General features: G+C 46.7%; 1 protein-coding gene across 1 annotated transcript in view; it reads right to left on the bottom strand.

Annotated features, from left to right (window-relative positions):
* The window catches only part of HERC2 (HECT and RLD domain containing E3 ubiquitin protein ligase 2), a 3346202-nt gene that overhangs the window by 2989780 nt on the left and 340952 nt on the right, over nt 1-15470 (bottom strand). Inside the window, 2 exon segments of the mRNA XM_033948978.1 lie at nt 7047-7204; nt 13038-13189. Of these exon segments, the coding sequence (XP_033804869.1) occupies nt 7047-7204; nt 13038-13189 (310 nt within the window).

The raw sequence follows: 15470 nt of genomic DNA, 5'->3' as shown, positions 1-15470 counted from the left end.
TCATTTTTAAGTTTAGATCTTTCCTTTCAAACAGAGACCTTGCTAGATGTCAAATACAGCACAAGGTAACTTCACATGGACTTAGCTGTGCAGGAAATGTGAATCTCCTCATACACCCACCATATAGTGCAAAAATGTGCAAAGGTCTGTTTTTTTTCTTTCAATCACTACATAGCCTAATGCCACACAAGCAGCGCTGTTACAAACATATTCTGTAGGTCAATGCTAAGGATAACAAAGTTTCCTTCCTTGGACCAGAAGGAGATAAACCACTGGAAGAGATCCCAAAACAACACCCAAAGACCCACTCAGTGTGTGAATCAGTTGAGTGGAGTGGACTAACTGGGGGGTGGAAATGGGCCCGGAGTTTGCTCAGCAGAATTTCCCAGACCACCTCTTCCTCTCAACACATTGACACGCTGCCACCATCACCACTAGGAACACCTCACTGGGTAGGCCAGCTATGCTATAAACTTTATAAAACACATTATTATATTTTCTTATAAAGCACATATTTTAACTGACCTCTCTGACATCCTCAGCCTTTCCATTCACAAAAATAGAAGGAAGAAAAGTTCCCATTTCCTGCTGTCTCATATCCCCGGCCTATACAATATTTTTTTTCTGACCAAATCCTCGTTTCACTTGCATTATAAAGTACTGAGGATGCCATCTCTCCCCAATCCCAGGTCCTAAAGTCTAAGACAGTAGCGCAAACTAATGCTGCCAGATACAGGAAAAAAAAATTTTGATTCGATTCAGCCCTATTGAATTGGTTTTTCAATTCGATTTTCCTGCCCAGCTGGGTGATTTTTTTCAAAACTCCTGGTGGGTTTTATAGCTTTTTCACCCCCTTTGGCTTCTCCTAACCACACTGGCGCTGTGGTGTAAATAAAATAAAGAAACAAAAAGGACTTTTCCTCTTTCTGTTAAATCCTAGCTCACGTTTGCAGTCCAACACCAGCTCTGGCAGGATACACATTTCAAATCTGACATGTTATAATCACAAAACAGAAAATAAAATTAATTTTTCTACCTTTTGTTGTCTGGTTATATTTCAAATCTTGTTGGTCCAAGGCTCTGGTTTTCTTCTGATAACTTGCTTGCCAGGGTCTCCTTCTTTCTGCATGCTAACCATCCATCTGCCAACTCTGTCCTCCCTTTCCATTTCCCTTCCCTTCCTGGTATCTTTCCTTTTTTTCATCTCCCTCCACAGATCCACCTTTTCTTAAATACCCTTTCATCCGGCATCTCTCCCTCCTTCCCCACCATCCCAGAGTCCACCATCTCTCCCTTTCTTTTCCTAATTACCCTCCTATCCAGTATCTCTATCCCTCCTCCACACCATCCCTTGTGTCCAATTTCTCTCCCTTTCTGTTCCTTCCCTCCCTAAATCCCATGGTCCATCATCTCTCTCCCTCTCCTCTATTTTCAGACCCATTATTTCTTCCCCCCCCCCAAAGTTTGGCATATGCATGTCTCTTTGAACACCCCCTTCCCTCCGTGTACTTCTAAATCATGGTCCCCCCCAAAGGCCTGTCCCCCCTTAAAGGTCTGCCTGTCCCACCTTGAAGGCCTGCACCCCCCTTGAAGGCCTGTCCCTTCCCCTTGTAGGCCTGTCCCCCCCTTGAAGGCCTGCCTGCCTGTCCCCCCCTTGAAGGTCTGCACCCCCCGAAGGCCTGCACCCCCCCCGAAGGCCTGTCCCCCACTTGAAGGCCTGTCCCACCCCCTTGTAGCTTCTCCCCCCCCCTTGTAGGCCTGTCCCCCCTTGAAGGCCTGCCTGCCTGCCTTTCCCCCCTTGAAGGCCTGTCCCCCCTTGAAGGCCTGCACCCCCTTGAAGGCCTGCACCACCCCCCTCGAAGGCCTGCACTCCCTTGAAGGTCTGCACCCCCCCCTAAGGCCTGTCTCCCACTTGAAGGCTTGTACCACCCCCTTGTAGCTTCTCCCCCCCCCTTGTAGGCCTGTCCCCCCTTGAAGGCCTGCCTGCCTGCCTTTCCCCCCTTGAAGGCCTGTCCCCCCTTGAAGGCCTGCACCCCCTTGAAGGCCTGCACCACCCCCCTCGAAGGCCTGCACTCCCTTGAAGGTCTGCACCCCCCCCCGAAGGCCTGTCCCCCACTTGAAGGCTTGTACCACCCCCTTGTAGCTTCTCCCCCCCTTGTAGGCCTGTCCCCCCCTTGAAGGCCTGCCTGCCTGCCTGCCTTTCCCCCCCTTGAAGGCCTGCACCCCCTTGAAGGACTGCACCCCCCCCCCGAAGGCCTGCCCTCCCTTGAAGGTCTGCACCCCCCCGAAGGCCTGTCCCCCCCTTGAAGGCCTGTCCCCCCCTTGAAGGCCTGCCTGCCTTTCCCCCCCTTGAAGGCCTGCACCCCCTTGAAGGACTGCACCCCCCCCGAAGGCCTGCACTCCCTTGAAGGTCTGCACCCCCCCGAAGGCCTGTCCCCCCCTTGTAGGCCTGTCCCCCCCTTGTAGGCCTGTCCCCCCCTTGTAGGCCTGTCCCCCCTTTAAGGCCTGCCTGCCTGCCTTTCCCCCCCTTGAAGGCCTGTCTCCCCCTTGAAGGCTTGCACCCCCCTTGAAGGCCTGCACCCCCCCTTGAAGGCCTGTCCCCCCCCCTTGTAGGCCTGTCCCCCCCCCTTGTAGGCCTGTCCCCCCCTTGAAGGCCTGCCTGCCTTTCCCCCCTTGAAGGCCTGTTCCCCCCCTTGAAGGCCTGCACCCCCTTGAAGGTCTGCACACCCCCAAAGGCCTACACCCCCCCCCGAAGGCCTGCACCCCCCTGAAGGCCTGCCTGACCCCCTTGAAGGCCTGCACCCCTTGAAGGTCTGCACCCCCCCCGAAGGCCTGTCCCCCCTTGAAGGCCTGCCTGCCTGCCTGTCACCCCCTCCCCCTTGAAAGCCTGCTTGCCTGCCCGCCCGCCCCACCCTGAAGGCCTGATGCCCCGACCCACCCCGAAGGACCGCTCGCCCCCCTGGCCTCCCCGCACCACCTATGAAGCAGCCGCAGCAGGATCGCGAAGTCAGCGTCAGCGATCCCTGCGCTGCTTCCTGCGCCACGGTCCCGCCCCTCCTCTGACGTCAGAGGAGGGGCGGGATCGCGGTGCAGGAAGCAGCGCAGGGATGCTGACGCTGACTTCGCGATCCTGCTGTGGGCTGCTTCACAGGTGGTGCAGGAAGGTCAGTGGGGCGAGCGGTCCTTCGGGGGTGGCGGGGGACTGAACGGCAAGGCCGGGAACACCCCCTTAGGGCTGGCACCCGGGGCAATTTATTCAGTTCCTTACTAATATGGGACTGAAGCTTCTTCCTCTTATCCAGCCTGGGCATTCAGCAGACTCCCGCGAGGTCGAGCCGCTTCCCCTGCCTCAGTCTGAACTTACACACTCTTTGCAGGGAGCAGAGTCTCTGTGAGTGTCTGGTCTGGCATCCAAGCACGTGAAGCAAAAAGCAGAATCTTTGTAAGTGCTTCGGCAGGAATCCTCACACTCTTTACAAGGAGCAGAGTCTTTAGGAGTGCATCGAGGTTCCTCCATCAAGCCTCTGGAGCTTCGATCTTCAGCTTCCAGTCCTATCCATTATTTGGTAGCATCGGAAGCTTCTGTCTCCGAGGCGAAGTCTCCTCGATCTTCGAAATCTGCTTCCAGGCACAGTTTTCACTGACGATCGAGGCCTTCATCGAGGCATACTATCAGGCATGGTTCTTCTTCTAAAGAACGAACATCTTCAACTAAGCCTCGATCTACCCTTACTTCGACTAGACCACCGACAACTCGTTCAAGGTCTCCACTTCTGAACCTCGAGGATGCAGCGGTTTTGATTGCCTCGTCCAAATCTCCATATTCTTTTGATGCCTTTTTTCCTGCCGAAACTTCATCTTCGACCCAGGCTGCCTCGACGTTCTCGAGTCTTTCTCGAGGCAAAGCATTGGCGGATCAGCTATCTTTGTCATCTTTTCTTCGTCAGATGGCTGTGGACTTCGATCTTCAATTAGATGCTGGCTCCAAATACTCTAAGGAGTACCTCAAAGTCATGCATCTTCCTCAACCTCATAAGAACATAAGAACATAAGAAATGCCTCTGCTGGGTCAGACCCGAGGTCCATCGTGCCCAGCAATCCGCTCACGCGGCGGCCCAACAGGTCCAGGACCTGTGCAGTAATCTTCTATCTATACCCCTCTATCCCCATTTCCAGTAGGAATTTGTCCAATCCTTTCTTGAACCCCAGTACCGTACTCTGCCTTATAACGTCCTCTGGAAGCGCATTCCAGGTGTCCACCACACGTTGGGTAAAGAAGAACTTCCTAGCATTTGTTTTGAATCTGTCCCCTTTCAACTTTTCCGAATGCCCTCTTGTTCTCTTATTTTTCGAAAGTTCGAAGAATCTGTCCCTCTCTACTCTCTCTATGCCTTTCATGAGTCTCTATCATATCCCCTCTAAGTCTCCTCTTCTCCAGGGAAAAGAGACCCAGCTTCTCCAATCTCTCAGAATATGACAGGTTTTCCATACCTATTATCAGATGTGTTGCACTCCTTTGAACCCTCTCGACTAACGCCATATCCTTCTTAAGATACGGCGACCAATATTGGACGCAGTACTCCAAATGCGGGCGCACCATCGCCCGATACAACGGCAGGATAACTTCTTTCGTTCTGGCTGTAATACCCTTTTTGATTATACCAAGCATTCTATTCGCTCTCTTAGCGGCCGCTGCACACTGTGCCGACGGCTTCATTGTCATGTCCACCATTACCCCCAAGTCCCTTTCCTGGGTACTCTTATTCAATAACATCCCTCCCATTGTATAGTTGTACCTCGAGTTTCTGCTCCCCACATGTAATACTTTACATTTTTCAATGTTGAACTTCATCTGCCATTTCGCCGCCCATTCTTCTAATTTGTTCAAGTCCCTTTGCAACTTTTCGCAGTCCTCTGTAGTCCGAGCTCCATTAAATAGTTTGGTGTCATCCGCAAATTTTATTATCTCGCACTTCGTTCCTGTTTCTAGATCATTTATGAAGATATTAAATAGCAGCGGCCCGAGCACCGAGCCCTGCGGGACAACACTCGTGACCCTCCTCCAGTCGGAGTAGTGACCCTTCACTCCTACCCTTTGTTTTCTACCCTCCAACCAGTTTCTGATCTATCTATGTACGTCTCCTTCCACCCCATGGTTCTTCAGTTTCCGGAGTAGACGTTCATGGGGCACCTTGTCAAAGGCTTTTTGGAAATCTAGATATATGATGTCTATGGGGTCTCCTTTGTCCATCCGTTTGTTGATCCCTTCGAAGAAGTGCAATAAGTTCGTTAGGCACGATCTTCCCTTGCAGAAACCATGCTGGCTGGTTATCAGAAGTTCATGTTTTTCAAAATGTTGATCGATGTTTTCTTTTATCAGTGCTTCTGCCATTTTCCCCGGAACTGAAGTCAAGCTCACCGGCCTGTAGTTTCCCGGGTCACCTCTTGATCCCTTTTTAAAGATGGGTGTAACGTTGGCTATCTTCCAATCTTCCGGGATCTCGCCTGTTTTCAGGGATAAGTTGCAAATTTGCTGCAGTAGTTCCGCTATCTCCTCCTTTAATTCCTTCAGAACCCTTGGATGTATGCCATCCGGACCCGGGGATTTGTCAGTTTTTAGTTTTTCTATCTGCCTACGAACGTCCTCAAGGCTCACTTCTATGGATGTTAATTTTTCTGCCTGACTTCCGTTGAAGAATTGCTCAGGTTCCGGTATGTTGGACGTATTTTCGTTTGTAAATACAGACGAGAAGAACATGTTAAGCCTTTCTGCCACTACCTTCTCCTCCTTCACCACTCCCTTCCTGTCTCCATCGTCCAGCGGTCCCACTTCCTCTCTAGCCGGCTGCTTCCCTTTAACATATCTGAAGAATGGTTTGAAATTTCTTGCTTCCCTGGCTAGCCTCTCTTCATACTCTCTTTTGGCTTTCCGAACCTCACGGTGACATTCTTTTTGATGTTTCTTGTGCTCTTTCCAGTTCCCCTCAGTTTTGTCCTTTTTCCATTTCTTGAATGATTTTTTCTTATTGCCTATCGCTTCCTTCACTGTTTTGGTTATCCACGCCGGGTCTTTTGTTCGATTCTTTTTACACCCCTTCCTGAATCTGGGGATATACAGATTTTGCGCCTCACTCACCATGTCCCTGAAGAAGGACCAGGCATGATTTACCGTTAGCCATGTTTTGGAAGTGTTTTTAGCACCAGCCATGGTGGTAGCAGCTCTGATGCTCAGAATTCTATGAGCGTCAGAGCTGTTACCACCGTGGCTAAAATTTACACTACAGTTTTGTAAAAGGAGAAGGGGTTAGTTTGTGATGACATATTCCATACTAGGCGAAGGTGTTTTCTGTGTTCTGTGTGTTCGAAAGACATGGTTTTCTGTTAGGATTGACGGTGTAGGATTGATCTGTACTAGTCTGGCTTGTTTAGTTTTACAATGGGTGTATTGATGTTGTACTGCTCACTGCAGTATGTATGATGCTGCCTTTTCCTAGGTACTCATGTGTGACGTGTGGCTTGTTACTAAAAATCATGTTTTTCGTACAGATGGGGGGGTGCCAAAAAATGATGGGCCCTGGGTGTCACATATGCTAAGTACGCCACTGTTCACCCATTCTACTGACTCCCACTGAATTGATAAACAAGCACATATCCCTATAATAACCACAGAATTGCTCAAACCTACTCTTGCTTACTCTCAGAAAGCACTCCCCACTCACATACCTGCACACACACACCTTACTCATTCACTACCTACACTGTCTCACACACACATATACAAATACAACTATTTGTGAGAAAGTTTTACACTTTCTATGTTGGCCTAAGAAAAAAACAAAAGTATTTACTTTGGTATAATTATGCAGTTTTTATTTTGGGGGGCAAAGTTTGAATTTTTGGCACATAATTCCCTGGAATGTAATCAGTGAGAAAGACAGCCACAGTGTTACCTGAGCTATTTCTCAAATTCATAAAAAACAACAAATTAAAGTAAAATTTCCTACTACAAATATCACTCTTTAAAAAGTGAAAGAAATGTTCTGTACCATGTCCTAGTCTTCCATAGTTTCCTCGACCCCAGGTATACAGCTCACCATCAGCAGTAACAGCTGCACTGTATGTACTTCCACAAGCAATATGAATAACATGTTTTCCGATTTGCTTCCCTGACAAAGAGGCTATCATCTTAGGCTCTTCCAAAGACCTAATAAAAGAAAGTAAAATTAACTTAGAAAACAAAAGTAATAATATAGGATTTAGTTCAAGCCTTTTTCACCAATAGTTCAGTATGAGCTGTATTCAGGTAGAAAAAACACAGTTACTTACCGTAAAGCACAGTTACTTACCGTAACAGGTGTTATCCAGGGACAGTAGGCAGATATTCTTAACACATGGGTGACGTCACCGACGGAGCCCCGGTACGGACATTTTTCACTAGAAAGTTCTAGTTGGCCGCACCGCGCATGCGCGAGTGCCTTCCCGCCCGACGGAGGAGTGAGTGGTCCCCAGTTAAGATAAGCCAGCTAAGAAGCCAACCCGGGGAGGCAGGTGGGTCGTAAGAATATCTGCCTGCTGTCCCTGGATAACACCTGTTACGGTAAGTAACTGTGCTTTATCCCAGGACAAGCAGGCAGCATATTCTTAACGCATGGGTGACCTCCAAGCTAACAGAGAGGGAGGAGGGATGGTTGCCATTAGGAAAATAAATTGTGTAATACAGATTGGCCGAAGTGCCCATCCCGTCTGGAGAAGGTATCCAGACAGTAGTGAGTAGTGAATGTGTGAACAGATTTCCTCGATGGGCGTGGAACGGAGGAAAGCCACAGAAGCAGCCATAGCTCTGACCCTGTGGGCCGTGACAGCACCTTCCAGTGAGAGACCGGCCCGAGCATAACAGAACGCAATGCAGGCAGCAAGCCAGTTGGAAAGCGTCCGTTTGGAGACAGGACGACCTAGACGGTTAGGGTCGAAGGACAAAAGGAGCTGAGGAGATGAGCGGTGAGCCCTGGTACGGTCAAGGTAGTAAGCAAGGGCACGCTTACAGTCCAGCGTGTGCAACGCCTGTTCCCCAGGATGAGGATGGGGCTTAGGGAAAAAGACAGGCAACACAATGGACTGGTTGAGGTGAAATTCCGAGACCACCTTGGGAAGGAATTTAGGATGGGTACGCAGAACCACCTTGTCATGGTGAAAAACAGTGAAAGGTGGGTCGGCCACCAGTGCATGCAGCTCACTAACCCTCCTGGCAGAGGTGATGGCAATGAGGAAAAGCACCTTCCATGTAAGAAATTTGAGCGAAGTTGTGGCAAGAGGCTCAAACGGAGGTTTCATGAGCGCTGATAAAACCACATTCAGGTCCCAGACGACTGGAGGAGGCTTCAGAGGTGGTTTGACATTGAAGAGGCCTCTCATGAAACGGGAAACCAGGGGATGAGCCGTGAGAGGTTTTCCGAGGATAGGCTCATGGAACGCAGTGATGGCACTGAGGTGGACTCTGATTGAGGTTGACTTGAGGCCAGCGTCAGAGAGAGAGAGCAAATAGTCCAGTACGGGTTCCACCGCCAATGAGGTGGGATCGTGATGATGAAGCAGACACCAAGAGGAGAACCGGGTCCACTTCTGCTGGTAACATTGGAGGGTGGCCGGTTTCCTGGAGGCATCCAGAATACGACGGACAGGCTGAGATATATTCTCTGGGGAGGTTAGCCCGAGAGAAACCAAGCTGTCAGGTGGAGCGAGGACAGATTGGGATGGAGTAGAGACTGACCTCGGTTCCGGGGAAAATGGCAGAAGCACTGATAAAAGACAACATCGAAGAGCATTTTGAAAAAAATAAAGCTTCTGCAAGGGGAGATCATGCCTAACGAACTTATTGCACTTCTTCAAAGGAATTAACAAACGGATAGACAAAGGGGACCCCATAGACATCATATATTTAGATTTCCAAAAAGCCTTTGACGAGGTACCCCATGAACGCCTACTTCGGAAACTGAAGAACCATGGGGTGGAAGGAGACATACATAGATGGATCAGAAATTGGTTGGCAGGAAGGAAGCAGAGGGTAGGAGTGAAGGGTCACTACTCGGACTAGAGGAGGGTCATGAGTGGTGTTCCGCAGGGGTCAGTGCTCGGACCGCTGCTATTTAATCTATAATAATAAAACACTAAGCGCGCATGCGCACTCACGCCGCATGTTCCCTGAGATCTGATATGTCGGGATGTGGTGGCATGAGTGCGCGTGCGCGCTTCCAGGATGCGCGGAGTGGCAGCTGCCGGGAGGAGGGCTGTCGGCGGATGGCAAATGCCGAAAAGGGCTAAGACCTGCAGGAGCGGCAGGGTCGAGGCACAGTCAGCAATGCACAGCTGTGGAGAGCGCGCGGTCTGCTGGCCCACGAGTGCACAGTCTGCTCTGGCCCACGTGACAGCCGGCACCTCCATGCGACATGCAGCGGCTCCATGGAGCACGGGTCGAGTATCAGTCAGCGGTGCGAGGCAGAGGGACCGTGTGGTTTCCTTGGCAGCCAGGGTCTACATCCTTCCTGGCGATGCATGATGGCAGTACTTGGTTGGGAAGCTGTTAGAGGAAGTGGCACACTGGGCAAGGTTGTAGCTGCCAGCCGTGAGCTCGGTTCGCGCATGGAAGGTAAAGCAGAGAGAGATATAATTAATAGTAACAGTAGTAGTAGAGAGGCAGAGGGAGGGGAGAAAAAAAAGGGTGGGAAGCAACACAACCTAAAACCTAACCAGGCATCATCTTGGGAAAAAAAAACCTCCCAAACTGCACAGGGAAATGGAGGGGGAGGAAATGCGGCTGCTGCTATATAGGGGGCAGGGAGAGAGACAGATATAAAGAAAGACAGACAGCGGGAGGGAGACAGAAAGAAAGGAAGAAATGCACAGGGGCAGGGAGAGAGACAGACAGAAAGAAACAAAAATAAAAAGACAGGGATAGGGAGAGAGACAGTAATAAAGACAGACAAACATATATTCTAGCACCTGTTAATGTAACAGGCTAAAGACTAGTATATTTATAAATGATCTAGAAACAGGGACGAAGTGCGAAATAATAAAATTTGCAGACGACACCAAACTATTTAGTGGTGTTCAGACTAAAGAGGACTGCAAAGAATTACAAAGGGACTTGAACAAACTAGAGAAGTGGGCGACGAGTTGGCAGATGAAGTTCAATGTAGAGAAATGTAAAGTATTACATGTGGGAAGCAGAAACCCTAGGTACAGTTATACGATGGGAGGGATGTTATTGAATGAGAGTACCCAAGAAAGGGACTTGGGGGTAATGGTGGACAAGACAATGAAGCTGGCGGCACAGTGCACAGCGGCCGCTAAGAAAGCAAATAGAATGCTAGGTATAATCAAGAAAGGTATTGCAACCAGAACGAAATAAGTTATTATGCCATTGTATCGGGCGATGGTGCGACCGCATCTGGAGTACTACGTCCAATATTGATCACTGTACCTTAAGAAGGATATGGCGATACTCGAGAGGGTTCAGAGGAGAGCGACACGTTTGATAAAAGGTATGGAAAACCTTTCATACGCTGAGAGATTGGAGAAACTGAGGCTCTTTTCCCTGAAGAAGAGGAGACTTAGAGGGGATATGATAGAGACTTACAAGATCATGAAGGGCATAGAGGAAGTGGAGAGGGACAGATTCTTCAAACTTTCGAAAACTACAAGAATGTGAGGGCATTTGGAAAAGTTGAAAGGGGACAGATTCAAAACAAATGCTAGGAAGTTTTTCTTCACCCAACGTGTGGTGGACACCTGGAATGCAATCAGGAGCTGCATGTCAAAGCAGCTCCTGATTGGTGAGGCCTAAGCTTAGTACAGGAAGAGGCAGTTGGAGCATACCATGAGTGATTTCCTTCACTTAGCGGCGCTCTGGCTGCCCTCTCCAGCTGCCCTTTCTTGTCACCCCTGCCTAAAAACCGTATTCAATGTTGTTCAACATTCACTCCCGCAGATATCGTGGAAGTATTGTATTCTGGACAAGGTTACATTTCAATAGCCATGTTGCATTTTCATCTCCTTTCTATTTAAGCATCCTCTGTGTCTATTCCATGCATTTTTTTTTTATTCATTCATAGTTCTGGACCTCTCTCAGAAGGGCATTCCAAGCATCCACCATCCTCTCTGTAAAAAATATTTCCTGACATTACTCCTGAGTCTACCTCCCTGCAGACTCCATTCATATCCTCTAGTTCTAGCACCCTTAAATCTCTGAAAGAGGTTTTGTTTGAATATTAATAACTTTCAAGTACTTAAAGGTCTTTATCACATCACCTCTCTTTTTTTATTTTCCAGGTTACACATTTTCAAGTCCTCCGGTCTCTTCTCATACATATTATGGCACAAACCCTGTACCATTTTTGGCACCATCCTCTGACCCGGGAATTTGTCAGTTTTTAATTTTTCTATCTACCTGCGTACGTCGTCAAGGCTCACTACCATGGATGTTAATTTTTTTGCTTCATTTCCATTGAAGATTTGCTCAGGTTCCAGTATATTGATTGTGTTTTCATTTGTAAATACAGATGAAAAGAATATGTTAAGTCTTTCTGCCACTTCTTTCTCCTTCTTCACCACTCCCTTCCTGTCTCCATCGTCCAGCGGTCCCACCTCCTCCCTAGCCGGCTGCTTCCCCTTAATATATCTAAAGAACGGTTTGAAATTTCGTGTTTCCCTGGCTAGCCTCTCTTCATACTCTCTTTTGGCTTTTCAAACTACATGGTGACATTCTTTTTGATACTTCCTGTGCACTTTCCAGTTCTCCTCAGTTTTCTCCTTTTTTCCATTTCCTGAATTAATTTTTCTTATTGCCTATCGCTTCCTTCACTATTTTTGTCTCCAAAACTGGATACAGTACTCCAAGAGGGGCCCCAGCAATTACTTGTACATAGGGATCAACACCTCCTTTCTTCTGCTGTTTAGGCCTCTCTCTCTATGCAGCCTAGCATTCTTTGGGCAACAGCCACCACCTTGAAACATTGTTTCACCACCTTGAGATCTTCAAACTCCATCACCCCAAGGTTTCTTTCCTGATTGTGCACGCACAGTACTCCAAACTTATTTTATATGAAACCCCCCAGAGTTTTGACTACTGCCACCAGCACTGAATAATTCATTTTCAAAAGTGGTGGTGAAAACACTAAACTAAACTAAACCTTAGGCTTATATACCGCATCTTCTCTATAACAGTAGAGCTCGACACGGTTTATAAGAAATTAGAAAGGAGAACAGATACAATATAGATTTGGAATAGTATGGAGAGGAGTAGAATTTACAACTTTGAAAATAATCAAGTTTTCAGATGTTTTCGAAATGGTTGGAAAGAGCCCAGATCGCACAGTTGAATAGGAAAATAATTTCACAGCTCAGTAAATTTGAAAAGTAGAGACTTCCCTAATTTGCCAATGTAGGTAACGCTTTTCAGCATAGGAAAGGACAACTTAAATTTTTGAGTAGCTCTTGTAATGTCAGATCTTACAGAATTCCAAGACAGGGAAATTAAAGGAGGAAGGATGCCATGCAAGATCTTAAATGTGCAAACATTTTTTAAAGCACAGCTGCATTTGAAATAGCCCTCATAGGGCTTCTTTTACTAAGGCGTGCTAATGATTAGCATGCACTGAAAGCCAAGGATCCCATAGAATAAAATGGGCTTCCTAGCATTTTGCAAGCACTAATTTTTAGCACATCTTAGTAAATGAAGCCCATAAATTTTAGCCTATCACTTGCCTAAGTATCAATTTTCAAAGCCAAATTTGTTTTTAATACTCCAGTCAAATCTACCCAAATACAATTATAGCTGTGTGGTGTAGGTAAGTCTGCCATGAATACTGATACGCATACTCTTTGAAATGTATAAATATAAGCATAAATGAAAACTCTACCCAGACCTCATTCACTACAACACCTCTCCTGAATATGGTTAAATGTGTGCATATACTTGGCTTATGTTTGCATTACCATAAAAAATCAGATGGGTTATTACAATAAAGGAAATTTATACATACACTGTATCTCCATGGCCTAATCTTCCGCCATCACCACAGCCCCATGAGAAAAGTTCTCCAGTTGATGCCAAGGCCAGATAGTGCTGTCCATCTGAATGTACTGCAATTTTCACAATGTTCTTGGAGCTAAGTTGGTGAACCATTTGTGGCCCCTGGAAAAAAGCCCAAAAATCAACACCTTATTTGCTTACTGTTTTGACATTTTTCTATTTTAGTAAGCATTTTTCTTATCCTAAAAAGAAACTAGATTAAACTGATAAATTATTTTATGTCAGATATGCAACAGCCAAAATTAAAAGCTTTCTGTTAGTGTTTATCACCCAACCCCAGCAAACTGAATGTGATTTAAAGGCTTTAAAGCTAATTATTGAGAAGCCAGTAAGAAACATCCTAATAAACCTAAGGAACTTTGTATTAGATTAAGTATATCTATTTCCTTAGAACTAACTTTAAATAACTAAACAACTTGCCAATACAGATAGCTATACAGTGAAACAAGGGCTACTCAACTTTTTGCATGGAGTGCCAGATCTGATTATCTTCCAGTGGGTGGAAGGCGTAGTAGAGGGCTCCTCACTCTCGAGAGAATAAGTCCAATCTGTAGAGCAGTGCTTCTCATCCTCGGGGCACATCCTCGGGGCACATCCAGCCAGTCAGGTCAAAATATCCATAATGAATATGCATGAGATAAATCTGTATACTGCAGTGACTTGTTCATGGCCAAATTTAAGAGCCTTTACTCTATTCTCATCCTTCATGACCTGTCTGCTGCCTTCCATACTGTTAATCACAGTTTACTCCTTGATACGCTGTTCTTGTTTGGATTCTGTGAATCTGTCCTCTCCTGGTTTGCCTCCTACCACTCCCAACACACTTTTAGTGTATGTGTCGGTGGGTCTTCTTCTGCTTCTACTGCTACCCCACTAGAGGTTGGCATACCCCAGGGTTCTGTCTTAGGACCTATTCTCTTCTCTCTCTACACCTCTTCCCTCAGTGCTCCGATCTCCTCCCATGGCTTCAAGTATCACCTATATGCTGATAACTCCCAGATCTACCTCTCTACACATAAAAGTCCAAAAAAACTCTCTGCTTGTTTGGCTGACATTCCTGCCTGGATGTCCTGTCGTCATCTAAAACTAAATATGTCCAAGACTGAGCTGCTCCTCTTTCTTCCTAAACCCTCTGCTCCTCCTCCTTTCTCCATCTTAGTAACATAAGAACATAAGCAATGCCTCCGCTGGGTCAGACCAGAGGTCCATCATGCCCAGCAGACAGCTCATGCGGCGGCCCAACAGGTCCAGGACCTGTGCAGTAATCCTCTATCTAAACCCCTCTATCCCATTTTCCAACAGGAAATTGTCCAATCCTTTCTTGAACTCCAGTATCGTACTCTGCCCTATTACGCCCTCTGGAAGCGCATTCCAGGTGTCCACCACACGTTGGGTAAAAAAAAACTTCCTAGCATTTATTTTGAATCTGTCCCCTTTTAACTTTTCCGAATGACCTCTTGTTCTTTTATTTTTCGAAAGTTTAAAGAATCTGCCCCTCTCCACTCTCTCTATGCCCTTCATGATCTTGTAAGTCTCTATCATATCTCCTCTAAGTCTCCTCTTCTCCAGGGAAAAGAGTCCCAGTTTCTCCAATCTCTCAGCATATGAGAAGTTTTCCATACCTTTTATCAGACGTGCCGCTCTCCTCTGAACCCTCTTGAGTATTGCCATATCCTTCTTAAGATATGGCGACTAATATTGGACACAGTACTCCAGATGCAGACACACCATCGCCCGATATAATGGCAGGATAACTTCTTTCGTTCTGGTTGTAATACCCTTCTTGATTATACTTAGCATTCTATTCGCTCTCTTAGCAGCCGCTGCGCACTGTGCCGTCGGCTTCATTGTCATGTCCACCATTACCCCCAAGTCCCTTTCTTGGGTACTCTCATTCAATAACATCCCTCCCATCGTATAGCTGTACCTCGAGTTTCTGCTTCCCACATGTAATGTAATGTAATGTAATTTATTTCTTATATACCGCTACATCCGTTAGGTTCTAAGCGGTTTACAGAAAATATACATTAAGATTAGAAATAAGAAAGGTACTTGAAAAATTCCCTTACTGTCCCGAAGGCTCACAATCTAACTAAAGTACCTGGAGGGTAATAGAGAAGTGAAAAGTAGAGTTAGAGGAAAAATAAAAATAAAATAAACATTTTAACAAGACAGCATTGATCTAAATACTTTGGAAGGTAGAAGAGAGGAGAGAAAGGAATAGAAGCAGAAGGGGGAGCCATTGAACAGTAGAATTCTGGAGAAATTTAAATGATAGAAATAGAACAAAACAAAGACAAAAGGCAAAACAATAGATAAGATTAAAGATAAATCATAAGCTGGAAAGAAAAATAAAATAAAACTTTGTCTTCAATCCACGGTT

The sequence above is a fragment of the Geotrypetes seraphini genome, chromosome 6 (assembly GCF_902459505.1).
Source record: "Geotrypetes seraphini chromosome 6, aGeoSer1.1, whole genome shotgun sequence".
Taxonomy (NCBI): Eukaryota; Metazoa; Chordata; class Amphibia; order Gymnophiona; family Dermophiidae; genus Geotrypetes; species Geotrypetes seraphini.
The sequence above is the reverse complement of the archived record's forward strand: the minus strand, read 5'-3'. Positions and strand labels throughout refer to the sequence as shown.